Source organism: Neolamprologus multifasciatus, chromosome 14 (genome assembly GCF_963576455.1).
Source record: "Neolamprologus multifasciatus chromosome 14, fNeoMul1.2, whole genome shotgun sequence".
NCBI classification, from domain to species: domain Eukaryota; kingdom Metazoa; phylum Chordata; class Actinopteri; order Cichliformes; family Cichlidae; genus Neolamprologus; species Neolamprologus multifasciatus.
Genome location: NC_140452.1, coordinates 26261079 through 26284417, shown reverse-complemented (window position 1 = coordinate 26284417; position 23339 = coordinate 26261079). Strand labels below are relative to the sequence as shown.

The 23339-nt window shown below is 41.1% G+C and overlaps 1 protein-coding gene across 2 annotated transcripts in view; it reads left to right on the top strand.

Moving 5' to 3' along the window:
• The window catches only part of dscamb (Down syndrome cell adhesion molecule b), a 136065-nt gene that overhangs the window by 93562 nt on the left and 19164 nt on the right, over positions 1-23339 (top strand). For both annotated transcript variants that reach the window (XM_085131297.1, XM_085131298.1), the window contains exons 9-17: positions 3785-4063; positions 4155-4274; positions 6395-6574; positions 20594-20790; positions 21259-21355; positions 21485-21613; positions 21757-21924; positions 22474-22544; positions 23009-23252. In XM_085131297.1, the coding sequence (XP_084987423.1) occupies positions 3785-4063; positions 4155-4274; positions 6395-6574; positions 20594-20790; positions 21259-21355; positions 21485-21613; positions 21757-21924; positions 22474-22544; positions 23009-23252 (1485 nt within the window). The remainder of the gene's footprint in view (positions 1-3784; positions 4064-4154; positions 4275-6394; positions 6575-20593; positions 20791-21258; positions 21356-21484; positions 21614-21756; positions 21925-22473; positions 22545-23008; positions 23253-23339) is intronic.

The following is a 23339-nucleotide window of genomic DNA, read 5'->3' as shown; positions in this document are numbered from 1 at the left end:
ACTGTATATAAAGGGTGGTCATTAATTAGCAAACTGACATTTTATAGCATTTAGTGTTTAACTTCATATGATCTTGTTTTTTCTTGGAACACAAGATAGCCATGTTTATCAAGTTATCAGCAAATACTAGCAAGATTGTTCAGCACTTTAAGTATGCTGGTACTCTGTTGTGATATGTTAATCTGGTTTCTATGTGGATTTGAAAACCATGTACAGTGGGGCAAAAAAGTATTTAGTCAGCCACCGATTGTGCAAGTTCCCCCACTTAAAATGATGACAGAGGTCAGTAATTTGCACCAGAGGTACACTTCAACTGTGAGAGACAGAATGTGAAAAAAAAATCCATGAATTCACATGGTAGGATTTGTAAAGAATTTATTCGTAAATCAGGGTGGAAAATAAGTATTTGGTCACCTCAAACAAGGAAAATCCCTGGCTCTCACAGACCTGTAACGTCTTCTGTAAGAAGCTTTTCTGTCCCCCACTCGTTACCTGTATGAATGGCACCTGTTTGACCTCATCATCTGTATAAAAGACACCTGTCCACAGCCTCAACCAGTCAGACTCCAAACTCCGCCATGGCCAAGACCAAAGAGCTTTCGAAGGACACCAGGAAAAGAATTGTAGACCTGCACCAGACTGGGAAGAGTGAATCTACAATAGGCAAGCAGCTTGGTGTGAAAAAATCAACTGTGGGAGCAATCATCAGAAAATGGAAGACATACAAGACCACTGATAATCTCCCTCGATCTGGGGCTCCACGCAAGATCTCATCCCGTGGGGTCAAAATGATCATGAGAACGGTGAGCAAAGATCCCAGAACCACACGGGGGGACCTGGTGAATGACCTGCAGAGAGCTGGGACCAAAGTAACAAAGGTCACCATCAGTAACACACTACAACGGCAGGGAATCAAATCCCGCAGTGCCAGACGTGTTCCGCTGCTGAAGCCAGTGCATGTCCAGGCCCGTCTGAAGTTTGCCAGAGAGCACATGGATGATACAGCAGAGGATTGGGAGAATGTCATGTGGTCAGATGAAACCAAAGTAGAACTTTTTGGTATAAACTCAACTCGTCGTGTTTGGAGGAAGAAGAATACTGAGTTGCATCCCAAGAACACCATACCTACTGTGAAGCATGGGGGTGGAAACATCATGCTATGGGGCTGTTTTTCTGCCAAGGGGACAGGACGACTGATCCGTGTTAAGGACAGAATGAATGGGGCCAAGTATCGTGAGATTTTGAGCCAAAACCTCCTTCCATCAGTGAGAACTTTGAAGATGAAACGAGGCTGGGTCTTCCAACATGACAATGATCCAAAACACACCGCCCGGGCAACAAAGGAGTGGCTCCGTAAGAAGCATTTGAAAGTCCTGGAGTGGCCTAGCCAGTCTCCAGACCTCAACCCCATAGAAAATCTGTGGCGGGAGTTGAAAGTCCGTGTTGCTCGGCGACAGCCCCAAAACATCACTGCTCTTGAGAAGATCTGCATGGAGGAATGGGCCAAAATACCAGCTACTGTGTGTGCAAACCTGGTAAAGACCTATAGTAAACGTTTGACCTCTGTTATTGCCAACAAAGGTTATGTTACAAAGTATTGAGTTGTATTTTTGTTATTGACCAAATACTTATTTTCCACCCTGATTTACGAATAAATTCTTTACAAATCCTACCATGTGAATTCATGGATTTTTTTTTCACATTCTGTCTCTCACAGTTGAAGTGTACCTCTGGTGCAAATTACTGACCTCTGTCATCATTTTAAGTGGGGGAACTTGCACAATCGGTGGCTCACTAAATACTTTTTTGCCCCACTGTATGTGCCTACTGCAAATCATATCTAAATGCACCAAAACACACCACACAGATCATTACTGGAATTAGCTAATGCCACAGTCACATTGAGGGATAAAAAGGCTTGGAGACAAACAAAGTTAATGCTACAGAAATAAAGCATCACTTTGCCCTTCGAGCTCCCTTCTCTTTAAGTCTGTGTTCTTGGTTTTTGATCGAATGGTCTATTGTTAACACATGCTTTAGAAATTTGCATTTCTAAAACATAAAAAGGTCACTAAGTACTCATGCATTTACACTTATTTTCTGCAATAATCCAAAAGCATATGGGAAAAAAACTTTTGTCAAGGGTACCAGGATGATGATAACGTCCTATAAACATAGATATTTCTCTACCACTTCATGGTAAAATGGACCGCTACCTATGTAGCGCTTTTTCACTCAGTTTGGACACTCAAAGCACTTTCTTACTACAATTCATCAATTCACAAATTAACAAACATTAACAAGCAAGTCCGGCATAAATATTGGAAAAACTGACCTAACTTCATTGAAAGTAATAAACTCTACCTACCGGCACTTCCCTCTGCAGCTCAACAATTAATATGTAGTATTACATCTATTTAATATTAACAATCTGAGCTAAAAAATGTGCCATTACCCTGTATAGTATTGCATGTGTGGTATTGATCTTCACACGTCACATTTAGCCAAAAGGCATAGGCATATTCCTCCATAGGTTTTGTGGGAAACTGTCACAGTTCCAACTTTGTGTGATACAGTGGTGAAAAAAGGTTTCGGCTCGCTCTTCTCCTCCCATCCAGACGCCACAATATAAATAGATCTCTCCGGACTAAATTAATTAATCTACCTGATATTCCTGGGTACATTAGTCTGGCTTATGAAGAAGAAGTGAAGATGGCAGCTGATATTACAGGGCTGACTGACTGATCTCCACTGAGATCTTACAACTGTAATAGATTATACTAAAAAAACGGGCTTCCCCATTATGTCTCATTTCCTTCCCTCTGCACAGTATGTAATGTTGTTTTCACTATAATACACTTTCCCACGGAGCGAGGGAAACGGAGGAAGAAAGAGAGTGAGAAAGAGAGAGTGATGATATAAAGCAACCCTTCCCAGCGGTGCTATAGTGAGGGAGTGCATTTGTTAATTTACTCTGCTCATGCTTAAAATGCCGAAGTGTCTTTGGGGATCCCTGGAGTCCATTATCTCCACTTTGTTGTGAATTAAATAAGCGGCTAAAGTGCTGCTTATTTCAGTGTTATTTGAACTGAATGGACGCTCGCGCAGATGACTTGTGTGATGGCTGGAGATTTCCCAGAGAATATAGCGCAGTCAATTTGAATAGATCATATTGTAACTGTGATTATATCGTGCAGATAGATTGACTTTGTTTCTGAATTTCAGTTATTCACGACAGATGCATTGAAGACTGGGGTGGTGCAAGGGATGTAGCCTCTGTTTAGTTTAAAGTTGTTAATTCTTTATATTGTAATATAAATGCAAGTATATATTTCCTGTAATCATGATTTTTGTGCTATTATTTGATAGTGTTGTTGCAGCTAGATGGTAATGCACGTAGGCGTAGGTTAGTGGCTTGATAGATGTTCATTTATAGATAAAGGAAAAAGGCTCAGGTTTGTTAAGGTTTCTTTTTCTAAAGCATCACAACAAGTCACCTTGAAAGTTATTATTATTTATTTTCTTTCTCTCTTTCTATGCACTCTAAGGACAAAATGTTCCAGCCTGGTCTGGAACATTTTGGAACAACGAATTATTGCAGCATGTTTTGCTATTCAAGTCTTTTATGTTCTTTCAGTGACCTCTTGTTTTCTTAACAGAGAGAGAGAGTGATGCTTATAGGGTTAGTCTCAATAAGGGACACGGCAACTTTAACAGAATCCAGGGAGTTCAGATGATTTTTGAAGACTTGTAATCATTTAGATTTTTACCCCTCCACCTGCAGTCCCTCCCTACATCCAGCCCTTCGAGTTTCAGCGTTTCACCATCGGCCAACGCGTCTTCATCCCCTGCGTGGTCATGTCGGGTGACCGACCGCTGGACATCACGTGGCAGAAGGACGGGCGGCCGATCCCCGCCAGCTTGGGCGTGACTGTGGACAACATAGACTTTACCAGCTCGCTGAGGATCTCCAACCTAACACCCGACCACAACGGCAACTACACCTGCATCGCCCGCAATGAAGCTGCTGTTGTGGAGCACCAGAGCCAGCTGATTGTTAGGGGTAAGACAGCATCCACCTTCCATCTATCAGTAAAATCAGCTGGGAAACACCATGAAGTGTTGCTGTTTGTTGTGTTTGTTGCTGTGTACAGTGCCTCCTCAGTTTGTGGTTCAGCCTGAGGATCAAGATGGGATCTATGGCAAAACTGTGACTCTTAACTGCTCTGCTGAAGGTTATCCGCCACCTACCATCGTTTGGGAACACTCCAAAGGTACATTAAATGAAGTGAATGTAAAGGGAAGATGCTTGAACACGTGAAAAGAGGTGCAAACATCAGTAAAAAAAAACAGGGAGAAATCACTCTGCTTGCTGCTTTCTTTACCTGCGGCTGGCATACATGTCTATGAATGTGCAGGACATACAAACACACACATCACTTCAATTTAGGGCTGTTAGTTTTCACGGTTCCCACCTGCATCGTTAGAAAATCATCAGAGAGAAAAAGACGAGAACAGACTGAAGCAGACAGACAGGCAGCAAGGCAGCAGATGAGTTTAGCCACTTGAGCTGGGCAGATGAAGAAAGGGGCCCCAGATGTTTGCTCCATCATCCATATAACCTGGGATGAAAGCTTCACCAAGAAAAACACAACAGCCAACGAGGAGCAGAGCGTGCGCATGTGTGTGTCTGCGTGCTCGGTGCCATGATCAAAGGAATGAAAGAATCAGATCTGTTTTTCACCCTTTGATGGGATTTATGTGTGCTCGTGTGCATGTCTGTGCCTGATTAGCAGTGTCTGACCAGGCCTGATCAGTATGTACGGAGGAATCGGCCTGAGCTCAGCATGTGTCTACTCACTTGTAGTGTTTGAAGCTAGCTTATTGGTCAGGTTCACTTAAGCCAGACTACCAGTCAGTCCTATTTTTTGGTTTCTGGGACCTTTTAACCTCAGCATTTCACACACTTCCTGTTTCTCTACAGGATAGCTGTCAGAGCAAAGGGACAATGAAAATCAACTTATCCAGGGCAGGCAGTTTAGCTCACTAATGCCTAATTTGTTGTTAGCCAGACTGCAGTTTGTCCAGAGAATAGCTGCCTGGCATGCTTTTACTGCAACAGTAATAGCTAAGAGCCAGATGAGTGTCTCCGAGAGATATGGAACAGTAAGTAAAGGTCAACTGCTATTAACATAACGACTAGCACTATTTGGATATGCAGAATCCATAATTCAAGGAAGAACACCTCTACCTCCCTCTGCCTCTCTAAGAGCCAGGGGAGCAGGAACAAAGTCACCACTTGACCCTTCTCTAGCCACGGCCACTTGACTGCATTTTAATTAAACAGCAAATACCCACAGCTCCCTAAATGGTCTAATCTGTACACGCTAACTTTAACACAAGCTTATGCAACGTCTGGCTCACTTTGCATGTGTTTAATGCTACATGAGCAAGACTAGTTAAAGATATGAGCCTTATAATTCAGTGTTGGTGACATTTCTTAGAGACTTAAGGGCTGCCAGTTCAGGAAGAGATACTGTAATGTATAACAGTAAAAAGAGACTGATTATATAATTTTCTATTTAAAAGACAGAGACAGTTTCCTACCCATCTGTTACCAGACTTCAGACAGGTATCGGACAGATTTTGTTAGTTATTTTGAAAAATTTTAAGAATGAATTTCAAATGTCAGTCATATTTGACTTTTACAGATAAAGACCGGCGCAAAGCATCGGACCCACTGCTTCAGGATTAGTGTGTCCTTGTCTTTCAGACTGGCCAGAAATGTGTTTCTAAGGACATTTCTGAGTTATTCTTTTGGTGAATTCAGCAAACACAAGAGCAAAGACTAAATCCAGAGCTGGAAACACAAGAACAAAAAGAAAAAAGGAGAAAATCCTCTTCTAACTTCAGCGGAGAAATCTGCCTGACTCTGCATCGAAGGCTAGTTTCAATATAAGGCCTCCCTGCTCTCCTTCTCCCCGTTGTTCCTCTGCACCAATCTGCCTTCTTGTTAAACATGAGCATTATGTCTGTTCTGATTGCATCACACCAGCAGCTCGGCCTGTTTCGCTCTGCTCAGCAGCTGTTTGGCGATTTAAGGATTTAGGCCTGGTGTTAAGAAACATGTTTACAATCCTTGCTGAATCTGACAGGCTTTGTCATCAAATCTGTAAACACAGATGCATGGTCAAGTGAATGCACATGGACACACACATTCTAGGTCCTCTTACTGTTAAGTACTGTAATGCTATTTATCTTCGTATATATGTACTTTTCTCCGTGTCGTGGTGCACTGAATGAGCCGTATAAATAAATCTGAATGCCTCTTTTCTGATTTAAAACAGCTCCTGATTTTGTCTTTTTTTGGCTCGTCTCTACTTGCTCGCACTAGGCGCTGGCGTCCCCCAGTTTCAGCCCATCCCTCTGAACACCGGCTCTCGTATCCAGCTGCTGAGCAACGGTTCGCTGCTTATCAAACACGTGCTGGAGGACGACAGCGGCTTCTACCTGTGTAAAGTCAGCAACGACGTGGGAGCAGATGTCAGCAAGTCCATGTACCTCACAGTCAAAAGTAAGAATCCACATCTGATGCAGCTGTAATCAATTTCTGTTTCGCTGTCTGGGCTGAAGGAGCAGTAGGCTGAATTGGCTCCCATTATTTTCAGGAGTTAAGCTGTGCAGATTATGAACGAACAGATCATGAAGAGAACATTTTTCTATATACATCAGTTATAACTCACACCTCAACGTGAACGTGTCTCAGTTTAATGTCCATGACTGCTGGTGTCCTGCTTCCACGAGCATTAGCATGTAGCTCCCCTAATGTGCTAGGAGTGGTACTTAGATGCAAGTGGGGATTATTTTCTCTCTGTTACTGTTATCAAACTCAAGCATGAGGTTCCCTGCTGACGGGCAGCACTCTTTCTTTCTCCGTCTCATCCTCTGTTTTCTTCTTGGGTGTACATAAACAAGACTGTGACTCCAGCTCAATTTAATATTTAAGTTAGTCTGACAGGATAAAGGTCAGGTGTTCAAAATGTTCTCTATCATACTCTGACCTCTGACCTCTCTGTGAAAAATAATTTGTGCAGAACCCGCCTTCTGGGTGAATCTGTATGTTCTATCATTAATATCAGCGGGCACATCGTGGATATTCATGTGTCACTGTAATTAAGGCTCGCAGTGTACAAGGCTGAGAAGCTGTCAGCACTGAAACAGCAAGCTCAGAGAGGAACAAACTCTGTGTTTTCATAGGTCAGTTTGCTGACTGTAGCACCCAGTTGCTATGCAGCAAGTTGACCTATGGCTGTACCAACCTTTTTTCTTCTATTTTCTACCACGCAGAGAGCAAACACTGCAGCTGCAGCTACTGCAGGCTCAACTCTCAGTAGCATATCAAACTCCAAACATTGATTTTCATGTATTTCAACTGAAGAAAATGATAAGTGAACAAGTTCTTACGGCACACAGTATGCTTTAACCATTAACTAAAAAAATACAGGAAATAAATCGGGCCTGCATTTTCTTTATATTATGCTTTCAGTGTATCTGGTGAAATCCACCCATATGTGCTCCTCAGGGTCACAGAGAATGCTAAAGACGTTAGAATAAGATAATATAGCTCAATAATTTAATCTGTGCTGTTGTTGAATGCATCTCTTCTCTTTTTCTCTCATCTCTGACCTTTTTCGTTTTAGTCAACTTTTAATCCCTTTGTGAGGTCTTCTCGCAGGAGTTCACTGAGATAATGTGCAGCAGCAGAGAAGATATTGGTGTGCTTTTCTGGGTGACTCCTCAATGATCATTCTCATCAATCCCTACTCCTAGGTGCTCCTAGGTGTATGTGAGGTGTGCAGAAGGGAGTGATAGAGTTTATTGGCCGAATCAAACATGCTGGTGTGCACACATGCAGCTTATTTACATGCTAGAACATGTAAAGTGCATTTTCCACACACTGCCACATTGCTTTAGTATCAGTCACTGTGCAGTCCACCCTTTGGGCTTCCTTATTAGGGGTGGGTTTTGATTATCGATTCATCGATTAAAATTGATTCTCGCTTGGATAACGTGATATCGATTCATTAAAATCCTGAATCGATTTTTTCATATAAATCTATTTTGCCCGAAATGCCAGAATCTCAGGTTAAACCTCACAAAATTTCAACAACCACCAAACAGCTAGAACAGTAAATGAGAGCAGGTACACGGATTCTGCACAAAGACGTAAACACAAAGCGCGGACCCGCCGACGCATCAGAATCAGTGAGATGTCGCCTTTCTCACCCTTTCTCACCCGGCAAAAGAAGATCCAAACTATGCTTCACATAAACATGGTCATGAATTCCCTCTTATTGTTTTGCTGCCACCTTGATAAAATCACACTTCATGCACAGCTCTCTCTCTCTGTGTGTACTTCAAGAACAGTTTCCCGTCTAAAAATCTGTTTTCTGCGTTATTCGCTTGCTTGTTACGCACAAGTCTACCGTTCTTACAGCGCTGTCGGACGCTGTTTTTTTTCCCCCTTTTACTTACTTCCGAAAAGAAAGCCTCATTTCTGCCGTTCAATACCGAACAAATGTAAACTTTTTAAAATTATGCAAAACTGCAAAACGCTTAGCTGTGTCTCTAATAAAACCTCTGTAACTTTGCTCTGCTTCACGTCAGCAGCATCAGGTACTGTTCATATGTTCATTAATGGTTTTGTTTCGTTTTTGATGTACTGCAGAATATTTTTATAAAATCCCAGGCCAGGAAAACCTTCATGTTTTTCTGTGTTTTATCCTCAGCTACTTTGACACAAAGGCATCTGCTGTGACGCTCATACCTTTGATTATGTCTCGCAAGTGTCAGATTTCTTTTTATAGATATAAAAATATAGAAATGTACTGATGCATGATCTGAATTATAATATTTCTGACTGTCTGAGGCAAAATTTCCCGATTCAAATTGAATCGAATAGTGGATCGAATAGTGGATCGGACGTTGTGAATCCGAATCGAATCAATTCTAGAAATGAGTGACGATACCCTGCACATCATCATGCATCAGATTCTGATGCTCAGTTTGAACTTCAGCAGGTCGTCTTGACCACGTCTACATGACTAAATGCATTGAGTTTACCCCATGAGACTGGCTGGTTAAATATTTGTGTTAACAAGCAGCTGAAGAGGTGTATGTAACAAAGTGTCTGGTGAGTGTATGTGTGTTATTTGTGGAGGACATGAACAATCAATAACCCATACCTCTACTCGACAGGAAACAGCCGTGGACTGTTTATGCTGTGTTATTGGTGTGCATTTTGTGTTCTAGTAGGAAATGGAGTCGTGTGAGGAGTGAACAGAAACTGCTTGCATAGTTTCATTTTCATTGATCCTAATATTCAGCTGCACTAGCTGCCACAGCAGTGTGAGAGAGTTGTGTATATGTGTGTGCGTAAGAGAGGCTTGACCTATTGAATGTACTCTGCTGTTGCTGCAGGCTTCAGTTTCATGTTGCACTGGGCTCTATCAAAGGGAATTCTAATAACTTCACTACTGAATAATGTACGCTTGCTTCTCACAACTAGTAGTTTCATTAACATGAACTGTAACCGTAACATGATTTACAGCTTTTATTATTTATATGAAAACATGTTCTTCTGCTTTAAATGAACAGAAACATGTTCTATTCCTTTAAAGTGTAAGTTATATATTCCCAACATAGTTGGGTGAATTTTTGAAGCCACATACACACACGATAGGCCGGTCTGTGGTGCTGATAAAATCATTTTTCTCCCTAAAGCACCAAGTGCACTGCACCTGCACATCTTTAGTTGGAAAGATGTTCAGGGATTTGTGCTCTAAAGATACTTTTTTCCACCCAAAGTAACCAAAATGAGTCTTCCTCACTCCTCATGCGACAACATATACAACTTATTAGAAAATATCAAACATTTGAGCAACTCGTTTATAAATAACTTTGGCTGAGATTACTAGAATACCTTGTCAATACCAGACTCTGTCACGCTCTCCAGCAAACACAAACACTCCGGTCCTCTTGAGGCCGTGCTGTCGATAATCTGCATTACCGAACTATAAAGTCACCTGCATCTATCACAGTTCTTTCTGCTATTAGGCTAAGATACAATCAGCCACTGCAATCAATGGCCTGCCTTGCTGTGTCTGCAGTCCATGCCGCTGTCCGTAGTGCTGAAGTAGCAATGCTGGCTGTACTCTGTTCCTAAAATATGCCTTTAATATTTCTCAGGTCATTCAGAAACATCTGTGCTACAAAAAACAAAAAAGCATATACACCGGCTCAGCCAATAAAGCTTGTGGGGTTTTACATGAGAAATGACTAAACATCCAGTTTTTACTGCTTTGCTGTTTTGTGCAACTTGCAGGTAAAGTGACTGAGTTAATTAACCTGCACTTGTATAATTCATATAATGTAATACGATACCTATGCTAACATAAAATGCCGCTGCTTAGATTGTACAGTGTAAAACATGGGAAAATCCTGCCTGCATATTGTCAGCCCCCCCCCCCCCCCCCCCCCCCCCAAAAAAAACTTAGGTGCTTGTAAAGTAATTTTTTAAAACTTTGCTATAAAATTACAAAGAGACAGTTGTAGTATGGAGAGAAAGAAGGCGATTCGATAAAACTGAATTGGAGATTTATGGTTAAGGCAGCCTACAATGGAGGCTGCAGGCATGTAATAGTATTTCTTACACTCAATGTAGTAAAATGGCCTTGAAATATCATTTTTATATTCTCTATAGCTGCCTGCGGGCTCCGCATGATTTTGTACAGAGCAAGCAACTTTATTTCAGTCAATAACGATTGCTGGTTAATGGACCCCCCCCCCCCCCCCCCCCTTTGTATTACATGCCATTGATTCTCACGTTCATGAACTTTAGTAATATTTGAGAACATTGAGAACTTTTTATTTGTTCTGTAGGTGTTCAGCAGATCTTCCGAGCTTACACTTCTCTTCAGGAAATGTGCAGACAAACATAAAGAAAGATCAGTGCTACCAATCGTCATAGTCCAACATTTTCTATCATAGTCGAGATTTGAAAAAAGAAAAATTAAGTATAAAATGTTTAAGATCACGGTCATATTTTGTTTAATCCAGGATCAGTTCATGTTATATACAGGATGGTATATTCTGTATTAGGGATGCACCGATACCGATACTGGTATCGGGTATCGGGGCCGATACTGTAAAATGTGTGTGTACTCATACTCGTAAAAGTTAACCGATACCATGAACCAATACTAACTTATTTCATTAATCAGAGGGTGGCTTGTCATTTTTGTTGTAGTTTTTTAGATTGGCCACTAGGGGGACATTCAGCGCTAAACAGACACAGGGTTAGAGGAGTCAGACTGACAGCTCCAGATAAAAAAAAGAGAAACTGGAGGCTGCTGTAGCTAGGCTAAACAAAATGTCAGCAGTGTGGACCGGAACAGCCAACTTTAACTCAGGTTTTGGAAAAGCGATGAAAAATGTCAAGAGAAAATCCATGGGCAGTTAAAATAACAGGCTCTGATTCATTTTATCGCTCTGGATGACCAGCCAATGCCAGTCGTGGAAAACATAGGATTCTTCTCAGCATACTCGAGCTGCAATATGAAATTCCCAGCCGCCCACACATCTTGGAGATAATGGTGCCAACTTTCTAAAGAGGTAAAGACAAGCAGTGTGTGCGTGATATCAGTCCTTGGTTTAACGGCACAGTGGACTGATGATCCACGGGCAGATGAGGAGTTCGTTCGTCAATGCCAAATACTTTCTTTATTTGTTTGTTTACAATATGGACACTCAGCAGCAATTTAAAAGTTTATTTTATTCTTAAACCTAATTTGTATTTATTTTATTCCAAACAGAAGTGTTTATTTATTATTCCGAAAGCTCGAGACAGTGCCAATAGTTCAGTGATATTTTGTTAAATTACAATGTGGAGACTCTGCAATAATTTAACAGAAGTGCTTAGTTTACACTTGAAATTTTTTTGTGGTCATTTTTTTTATTAAGATATTATTTATTATCGGCAGAGAATTAAATAAAACCTGTCTTCCAATTCATTGCATTTGTGTGTGTGTGTATGTGTGTGTGTTTTATGAAGTATCGGTTTTTGTACTCTGTATCGGGAAGTACTCAGATCCAAGTATCGGTATCGTTTCGGTTTGAAAAAAATTGGTATCGTTGCATCCCTATTCTGTATATAAGTGAGTGATACACTTTTCACTCCAGACATTTTTTTCTAAATGATCTTAGAGGTGACGGGGCTTTCTCCATTGCCGCCCCGAGGCTCTGGAACAGTCCTCGGAAGTCTTCAAATCGAATCTGAAGACCTACCTATTTTCCAAGGCTTTCCGATGTCTCTGACACCTCTTTTATTCTGTTTTAGCTATTCTGGTCTTTTACCTCATTGGATGATGTTTGCATGCGTATACATGTATGTAATGTTCACGTATGTGTGCTTGTGTGTGAATGTGTACATTTTTGTATATGTATGTGCATATTTGCATGTACACATATTTTTTACAAACATATATAGATGTCTTACAATGTTTTCTATAATGTTTTCATCTTATCTATTTTAATTATTTTTATTATATTATCCCTCAGTTCAGCACTTTGGCCGACACTTGATGTCTTTTAAATGTGCTATATGATGAGATGACTTGACTTGGCTAGACATTTCTGTACCACAGTTACTATATTGATGCCACGTCTGTATGGGATCATCAAAGTAGATCAAATATGAACACACTTTTTTCTTTTTCTTTTATAGAGTTATTCCAAACCTTCTTAGTCATTTGTGATTCAGTTAGCACTGACGTGTCATCTTCACAGTTAGAATACTTCACATTAGAGGAAAATGTGATATGTTCTTTTGGGCCTCTGATCATACTTAGCTTCCCCTGCTACCATTGGCTCAGCCCCATGCCGAACACTCATCAAGAGATCAGATTTCACATTTTAAACCCCAGCTTGTACTTGTACTCGAGATGCTTTCTGTAAAGCTGAACTAAAGTCGCCTGAGTGGTGTATAATTTTTTTTCTTGGCATACATTGTATATGTTTTTGTACACGCTGCAGGAATATTTTAGAGTTTGCATTGTGCTTGTATGGAGAGGATACAGTTGTGTGTATGTGTGGAGGTGTATGTGTGCCTTTTATGAGAGGTTAGAACTCTTGAGTGCATTTCTGCTTCATTTAAATCCATCAATACCTCAATTAGTAGCTGACGTGGGCTCAAGGGAAGTGCAGTCTGCATGTTTCTCTGCTTTATTTGCACTCTCAGCCCATTGTTTCGTCTTACACATTCAGCAGTGAGAGACTGACACCAAATAGTGTTAATCTAATAAATATACGAGTTATATAGCAAAAGATCTATTTTACATATTTTTGCTGTTCTTTGTAATTGGTTTTTTAAATTTATACATTTATAAGTCTAATTATGTCCGTATTGTGCAGAGATGCTCCAAGTGTTATCAGTTGGTCTGTGTAATTGAATTTTGTGTTAAGTCTATGAGTGTAAGTACAAGCAAAAAATAAACATTTTAAATTTACTGGTTATTTTTAACCTGCTCCTTAAACTTGTTTGTTCTTTTGGTGCTATATATACACAGGGCTGCAGTGACACTGAAAAGGTTTAAAAAGTAGTGTTTATTTTTTTTAGTAATCCTTTTTAAAAAACAAATTAGTAAAAATAAAAATGAAAGCACAGGATTAAATATTAAGCAGTTGTTTGTGTGATTTCCAGCTACTAAAGGTTAGCATGACTGGCTCTCTAAATAGCATATAGCATTAACATAAATTTTTCACCTATAATATCATGGATACTACCAACTTTTTGATTAAACAAACTAAACAAACTAAGTTAAATAAAAAAAAAAAATTAACTAAATTAAAAAACAGAAAATCCCATTGAGCTTACCTTTTAATATTCACCCTAATACCCAAAATACAAGAGAAAGCAAGGTATCTCCTAAGAACACAGGCTGCGGGCTTTGAATTGCTAATGCCATCTAATCATGTGCAAAGTGTTAAGGCCAATGTGTGACGCACCTGCCACTGGGACATGACCAGTAAATTAAGGTCAGCGTAATGAATATCATCACAAACTAAATTTATATCATTTATTTCATTCATTTATATTGATAGTATGATATGTTACCCTACATGATGATTAATTTTAAACTGAATTTCTTCTATTACTGCGGCCCACCTGTAGTTCTGTTGCAGTCCAGCAGGGGACCCCAGCACACACTTTGGGACTCACTAGCATAAATAATAACTATAGTCAGGGGTGCACATAAGTGGTCCGCAGTCCCGCATTTGCTGTCAAAATAAAAGACGCACACCAGATAAGAAGTTGTAACGCCTTTTGCGTACATATAAAAGGCACTGTTTTTGTCCTCTAGAGTGGGATTTTCACCACATCTTTGTGCATTCATTATTTGTTTGAAGCCAGCTCACCTCCTGCAACCACTTTTCCGAGAATACGCGCTTCTTTTGCAGTTCGGACTCCTTCTGACATTTCTTTGGAGGTGGAGGAACACCAATGTAATTGCTTAAAGTTGTTTAAGTTGAGTTTGCTTCTTCGACACCTTTAAACGTTCTAAACAAATGTCTGTCCTCCTCCAGAAAATCTTATGTACACAAACGCGCGTTGCAGCTTCTTATCTGGTGCGTGTTTTTTATTTTGACAGCGAATGCGCACTTGCTGCACTTATGTGCACCACTGACTATAATTACAAATTACAAAAGGAGGCAGAACTGAAACTGAGAATAAAAAAACAGGAGGAATAACTTAGAATACAAAACTGAAAATGACCAGGACAAAGCACACATTACAAAAAATATGAGGATAAACAGAACCAAAATGTCAAAACTCAAAACACAGGGGCAAAGACACGAGACCATGACATTTTAGTTTCGGACACATGGTTAATGTTTATTAAGTAAATAGTGTTCACCTAATCTAAGGGAATTTGACCATGTGGCAAAAAGCTTTGAAAGGGTATAAATCTTTGCATTCCTCTGTTAAGTCCTCCTCTTTCTTTCTGTTGTCTTTGTTCCCTCTCTTTCACTCCCTTCTCGACCACCTCAGCTTTCTCCTCCTCTCCTGTCTCCCCCTCTTCACACTCACGCTTTCTCCTCTACCCGTCCGTGTTTTATTACCAGGCCCCCTGTAATATTGCTGGATATTAAAAAATATACATCAACTGAGCAATTACAGGCCATCAAAAAGAATAGGTTTAGCCCGGGGCCGTTCAAGTGCTGCACGGTAGATGCATAGAGATCAGATGAGGAGAAGGCCTTACCTCTGCTCGGGCCACTGAAGCACAGCCGAGAAGATGTAGAACATTTTAGGTACTGCATTGTACTTCGCATGTTTCATTCACACGTGTTTGTATACAAGGTCAAAAACAGCTTGAATACCTCAATGTGCACAGAGAGATATTCATATGTGCAGTCAGGGGCACAGGAACACTTCAGCAGTCAAGCATGCGCTCGTAGGTACAACCGTAAATGATGAATACAGTCGTGCACACGTGATTTCACAGTCATTGTACGCCCTTTCTAGACTTCTTTTCATGAGCAAACATGATCCCTGCTGATGTTAACTCGCCGAGGCCTCCGATTTAGATGGAGAAAATAGCCCCTGTTAAGGAGCAATAACATTTAGAGATGGGGCTGAGGAGACTCTGTTTATAGGACTCACTTAAAATTCATAGTTGCTATGCAAAATAAATCAGCAGTTTCCTGCGCGGGGGCAGTGGGTACGGGAATGATGGCGCTGGGAGCGAGGGAGAGGGAGGGGCTCCAAGTGAATAAGAGATGAGGTTTAAACGTCGGCAGTCCCAAGTCTGACACGCACAATAGCGCACAGACCCGAGCGTGCACATCCGCGCAGGCACACACAAACACGGACGAGTATCAACCCCCTTTTGATTTTTGCTGGCTGCTTCAAAGATGAAAATGTGCTGTGAGGGAGGGAAAAAAGACAGAGAAACATGTTGAAAGAGTCTGTGTGTAAGTGTTTGTTTGTTTGTGTGTGGGGGGAGGTTACTGTACACGGGATCCGTGCTTGTGTGCGGACGTGCTTGTCGAGTCTCTTGATTTGAATGTAGAGCATCAAAAACAAAAGACTGAGAGATATAAGTCTGATGTTTTTGGCAGATGGCAAATGATCACAGATATACAGATGTTTCAAAGACATGTTTCAGCTAATTAAAAGATAAGGCACACAATTTAGTTTTCCCTCTACACGGAATTTACAGGTTGTTTTAGCCACACTAGAAGCAGAGATCCTGAGCAGGATGGCAGTGTTAGTATTCTGCTCCTCTAATTTTAAAAGGAAAAATTGTATTATAAACTTGATAACACCCTTAAACATCATCAGGTCAAGGTTTTTATTCATCCAATACTATTATAACATTGTTATTTTGACACATTAGTGTGCTGTTGTTATCATTTAACTCATCAAACATCCTCACATAGCTAATGGCGTGTGTGTAAGCCTGAACTCACCTTAAAAATCCAACGCTGGTGAGGCCTTGATACGTGTGGCATCTGGTGTAGCGACACCTTCACGCATGCCACCGAAATGATGAATAACAACTGAGCAAAAAATAATCTGCAGCATTTTTCAGCCTGCGTGACGTTTCAACACATCAGAGTAATTCAAACGCCATCATGCAAATAGCCATTCACACAAGTGTGGGATAATAAATGATTAATTATGTTTTCAAGTACTTTAAATGGCTTGTGATTGTCTAACCTTCCTGGCACTCCAAGTATAATCAAAGCGTACTTCGTACAGCCAAAATAAATGATTACAAAGTTAGCTACAAATGCTGGTTCAACCACAGGAATGCTGTGTGTTTGTGTGTGCGTGTGTGTTTGTGGATGAGGGTGGGTAACAGGTCTGTTTCTACAGTGCTCTCTGTGTTTTACTTTGGATTTGTTTGTGTACATGCAAGCCTATTGCGTGTCGATGCACTGTGCACGTGTGCAAGGCCAACGTTGCTGTATTTGTGCATTTCTGAGTGTGAGTATGTGTGTGCGCCTGTGCATATCTGAGGTTCGTGTACGCCTGTGTGAGACAACAGCACGGCCAGCGGACTTGTCTGCTGTGTATGAATAATCAAAGTGGTCTCTCTCATCATTAAATCATCACTGTCCTGGTGGGAGCCTGAGGAGGGAGATGGAGCGAGAGAGCGAGGGAGAGAGCGAGGGATCATAGTTAGCGCTGCAGGGGTACATGCTCGCTCTCTCCTCCATCGTGTACTGTGGCTGAGATGTGTCATGAGCACAAGTCTTTTCTGCTCTCTGCGCTCGCCCACTTAGCTCCCCCAGACACATCTGCTCTCGTGCGCACACATATTCATACATACGTGCACACGTGCACGTTGTTCAGGAGTGTACAGACACTCGCGCACTGAGTCAAGCACACGTATCGCTTCCCTTCTTGGAAGCGAAGGCCTCGGAGCGCTGCTACAAAAGCATCTGCCACATGTAGCTGCCGTTACTGTCCTATTCAGTCACACAGTCCTCACCACTGCGTGCAAACACCTCAAAATGCATAGCGCATATATAGTACAAATGTGTTTTCCTAATAAAAACAAGACTTGGAGATTTGTCTTTTTGACAGAATCCTTTGTAGCTGGTTAACCGACGAAAGCTGCTCCACTAATTAATCTTAAAATGACAATGAGTCTAAAGCATCTCTCAGTTTTGCATCATTTTGTAACCTCTTTCAGCCTATTACAACCCCAAACCTGCCCATTATTAAAAAGCAGATACGATATCGTGCAAAAGTCTTAAATCAGCCCTCATTTCTTTATATTTTGCTTTCAGGGAGCCAGACTTTCTTGTCTTGAGCAATAGCTCTCAAGGCTGTCTGAAGTTCTTTCAAAGCTTTACTTTGGACATTTGCTGTTTTTCCCGCTCTGTCCAGTCCTTGTACCTGACCAGTTTCAGAGGAATGTTTTTGTTTTGTTTGCTTTCTTAGCCACTTAAGACTGACCTATAAATCATTCAAGCATAAAAAAAGGCAAGGCTGTTGTTTCTACACACATGTGTGTGGAGGCCAATCCATGACACTGTCAGTCATGGATTGGCCTCCCCAGAGCCCGGATCTCAACATTTTTGAAGCAGTGTGGGACCATATTGAGTGAGGATGGGGGAAAAGGCAGACAACATCCGAAGAAGAACTTTGAATGTCCTTCAAGAAGCCTGGAGAACTATTCCTGCAGACTACTTGAAGAAATGACAAGAAAGGTTAGTTAAGAGAGTTCAGGTTGTGTTGAAGAATAAAGGCGGACATAACAAATATTGAGTTGGAATCTGGTTAGAATCGTACAAACTCTTTCTTATGTATGGTTGCACATTTCAGTTGCTGAACCCATGTCCCATTTTCCATGTCCCTAGTAAAATATAAGGAAATGAGGGATGGCTCAAGACTTTTGCACAGCACTGTAGACTAGAGAAAGCTAGGGTGACAATTAGCAGGTAAGGACACGCATAATCCCAAGTGGAAATCAAGATTTAAATGAATATCCTTAATATGCTTTTACAATTTATTCAAATGCTCTTGTGAATACAATTTAAATATGAAACTTAAAAAAACCTTCATAAAACATTATTTACATGTGGCAAACATTATTTGATGTATTATTTATTGTCATTTGTTGAAACCTGTGGCTCATACTTGTCTGCTTAGATACATTTTAAGATTCAGTATCGTCTGTAATTACAGCTTTTCTAATAGGAGTGATTCCCATAACCATATTCTGCTGCTGATTTCGATGTGCTGTCTAACACTACTGACAGCAGTCGGATCCTCTGAATTGTTTTACTTGAATTGCAAAGTGTATAATAATAATTGAGATAATGCTCTCTTCGATGGAGATTAACATATTCATTCAGTCTGCTCAGACTGCAGGAGCTAATATGGTGTAATCCAATTCAGGAGCTTCACACCTTAGAGATCATTATGGTGTGAATAGCACCTGAAAGTCTCTGCGAGTGTTACGATCAGGAGACAGCTTCGTGTAAGAAGGGAGAAAAAGATGGAATAAAAGAGAGTGTGAGTACGAGAATAGTGTGAGTAGAGATTGTGGGTGAGAGACGTTCACAACAGATACTCATTCTGCTGAACGACACACTCGCACATGGGCTAGATGTGCTGCTAATGAGCCTGGTGTGCGGTTACGGTGTAGAGCCAGACCGACTCCACTCTCAGACCGAAGGGAGTTCAGTCAGGAGTCACTGCTTTTTTCTCCTTCCTCCATTCCTCTACCTCATCTTCAGAAAGGCACACGTTACCCTTCACTGTCTTTATCAAAGCAGGCGCTGGCTTACCTGAAAGGCTCCTTTTCAGTCTTCTAAGTACTGGGAGAGACAGGCAGACTCAAACAGGAGTTCATGGCGGTCCCTGGAGTGTTTAAGTGGTTGTCATAATTGTCACAAAAAAGCAGAAATAGAGTTTTCTCAGCATTAGACAAGAAACACAGTAGAGTGTGCCATGTTCTGGGAAATACATATTGATATATTTTAATTTGATGTAAAACTCTATGCTAAAATGTGAAGGTAGTGATTCCAAAGTGGCACATACACATTAAGCATTAAGTCACATCCACATATAGAGAAACCTAGCACTAACAGTCAGGAAATTTGTATTTGGGAATAAATCTTATACTTTATTTCCCCTCAAATGGTGCCATATTTGTGGGTTGAGCAGCAGAGTTGAGCAGTTGGGTTGCGCCCATGAAGAACTATTGACTCTGGTTTGGTCTTGTTCATTGGATTGGATGATTGAAATCTGAGGAACCACTGCTGTGAGATGGAACTCAGAAGTGTTCACAGTTGTTGGGGTTAGACTCCAGGCAATCCCAAATCTCCACCGTCTGAGACCAAACTCTATCCTCTGAGATGACAGTGCTCAACCCCCACAGAGCCGGGTTTATCAGAGACTACCTCGATATTTGGGAATTGAGAAGATGTTCCAGGTTGCTGTGGCTGCGTATCTAAATACATAAATGACCCCAAACAAGAGTCAATAGCAAAATAAGCTGTTTGGCATTGACAGAGAATATTTGGCAATTTTTTCATGGGCCCAACCCTCCTACTCAACTCTGCTGCTCAACCCACAAATGCATTTTCCTTACATAGGCGATATTTAAAGGGAAATAAAGAGGCTTTCCAACAATATAGGATTTATTTGCAACAAAGAAATAGTCACCCTTCACACCCCAAAACACATTTCCTTCCTTTTTCTGTATATAGGTAGATACATTTGTGTGCGTCAGCTTTGTGTATGTACTGGAGTTTTCCTAATATCCCTAATATGGTCATCTCAATTATGTGGGTGTGGCTGTGAGCAGGGTAATCCTGTCTACTTGAAGTTTAACTCTTGTTCTGAAAGTTTGCTCAAAGGGAGGTTGGCCTTAAAAGGAGAGGCACTAAAACAGCTTGTTTCAGAGAATCATGCAAAGCTACTGTAGTGGAGTTCAAGAACAAATAAATACAGTAAACCATATTGTTTTCTTTTCACTTTTACTCATTACCCACCTAACTCTCCGTGCAGTACCAGCCATGATCACCTCCTACCCGAACACCACTCTTGCCACGCAGGGTGAGGAGAAGAGGATGAGCTGCATAGCTCACGGAGAGAAACCCATCATGGTGCGCTGGGAGAAAGAAGAGCGCATTATCAACCCCGAGACCAGCAGATATGTGGTCACTGTCAAAGAGGTGGCCGACGAAGTCATCTCAACGCTCGTGGTAAGTGCTCGGTTTCACTGTAAATCGAAACGCATTTCAAATCTTCGGGGACCATGCCAACCTTCAGTCATTGTATCTGTACGGACAGATGGAAAGCAGAAAGGGAGGAGTAGGGGAGGCAGGGCAGAGGAAAACTCAGGCTAAAAGACATTCTCATTGTATTAATCTTTGAGTATGAATTATTAATTATTAAGGAGGTATTTTCCAATTACATTTAATGGTTAATACACATTATGAACAAGTACAAATGTAATGCAGTAAATTGAAGCAATGTACGGCAAGAGATAATCGAGTGGAGGTCCAGCCTCTCTCTAGTTTATCGCAAATTAAAAGATGAAAGTGCTGGAGATGAGTTCGGTGCCCTGCTGTCTTTTAAACTCACTCAGGATGAAACAGTGTTTTAGATTCCTACCTGATAGCAAAGCTCTGCACACTTGAAAGCCTCGAGTTTGGTGTGTTTCTCTGTAGATTATGCCTACTCTTCGCGAGGACTCTGGGTTTTTCTCCTGTCATGCCATCAACTCCTTCGGCGAGGACCGAGGCATCATACAGCTGACAGTGCAAGGTGAGCTTCAACTCACCTCAGCTTTTTTTTTTTGTGTCAGTGAATTGGTTTCAGGAAAAAGTTTTGAGTGATTTATTGGTGTTTGAGATATTTTGTATCTCTTTCTCTCTCAAACTTATTGTTCCACAGAACCTCCTGACCCTCCCGAGGTGGAGATTAGGGATGTCAAAGATCGAACCATAGCGCTCCGCTGGACTATGGGCTTCGATGGAAATAGCCCAATCACAGGATACGATATTGAGTGCAAGAACAAATCAGGTAGATGCGAGGAGAGGGGAGCGATGTAACTATCACGAGTCAAAATAAAAAAAACAACAACAATCCAGAATTAATAAAAGAGCAAAACCTTTATCAATTGTTTGACAGTTTGTGTTCACCCTCTTGTGTTTTGTTTCTTCTAGCGTCATGGCTATCAGCCCAGGTAACCAAAGATGTCTCGCCACAGCTCAACCAGGCCACTATTATCGACCTCCACCCTTCCTCCACTTACAACATCCGCATGGTTGCCAAGAACGTTATCGGCAACAGCAACCCCAGCAATGAGCTCACCATCACTACTGATGAAGCAGGTCAGTGAGCTTCAGTTTGGGGGAGTGATATTCTGTTTAACGTAGAGCCTGTTTCCTCCGGCCTCGCAAACCTGTTGAGTCATAATTATTTTGCAGTTGCTTTAAATGCAGGTCATCATCGTTTTTTATATCTTGAGAAGCAGCTCAGTCCACCGTTGCTTTTAGTCATCTCTATCAGTGTTCACTTACCCTCTATTGCCTATAATGATCCTCCCTCAGGCATTCCAGCCCATTAAAATGGCACATTTGATCAGATTCATTGCTAAAATAAAGTGCTAAAATTCATATATCCTTCCTCACATTATTTAAGGTTAAAGTTGGTGATGTTACAAGTTTTTTTTTCTTTTTTTAATTATTATTAAATTAAGGTGAAACCTGCTGGGGTCATGAATCAGCAAGCGCATGGAGGAACACGCAATCTTAGCTCAACAGCACCATCTAGTGTAGCTGAACAAGATTGAAAACAAATGAAATTTCACAGTGAATCATCTTTCCCCGCATTAAACCCGGCGGTGTTTAATAACGTTAAATGATGTGCTTCATTTGCAGCTCCTGATGGCCCTCCACAAGATGTCACTCTAGAGCCCACCTCCCCACAGAGCATCAAAGTTTCCTGGAAGGTGCTGTTTGAAAGTTTTTAAGTGACGCTTTATGAGCTGAGCCATTCATACACAGGGACTATTCTCATGCATCTCATTAGTCATCGAGAATAAACACTAGACAGTCTTTTCATTTACAGCCGAATTTTTCCAAATACAGACCAAATACTGATTTGCATCCTGGATATGTAGCAAAAATTGCCATTCTATTTATTTATTAATTTTTTGTGTGTTTTTCAGGAATTTAAACAAACTGCAATAAAGTAAAAATTATATCTTGAATTTAACAATGAAATTAACACAGTAATTAAGTGTATTCAGCTGCATTGATTAAAATCTGTGGTATCTATGGACTAACAGAAGACAAAGTATTAATGTAATTATTTCAAATATAAAACACAATTAGCCATAAGGTATTTCAGAATTACCCAATAGTAAGAATCTGAGTAAGTCTGGACTTATGAGCTTCCTGATTCTCCTCACAGCCTCCACAGAAACACCTGCAGAACGGTGTGATCCGTGGCTACCAGGTGGGCTACAGGGAGTACAGCCCCGGTGGGAGCCACCAGTTTACCATTATCAGTGTGGACAGCACGGGCGATACCACAGAGAGCATCGTGCTGGACAACCTGAAGAAATTCACCCAGTACAGTGTGGTGGTGCAGGCTGCAAACAGAGCAGGCACCGGGCCGTCTTCACAGCAAGTGGTCACTAAGACACTGGAGGATGGTAAGCAGGGGATGTGGGCTCCTCTTACCTGGTGCATTTCCATGCAGCCATACTGAAAATGTTGTGCTTTAGCAGTTAGAGTAGTTT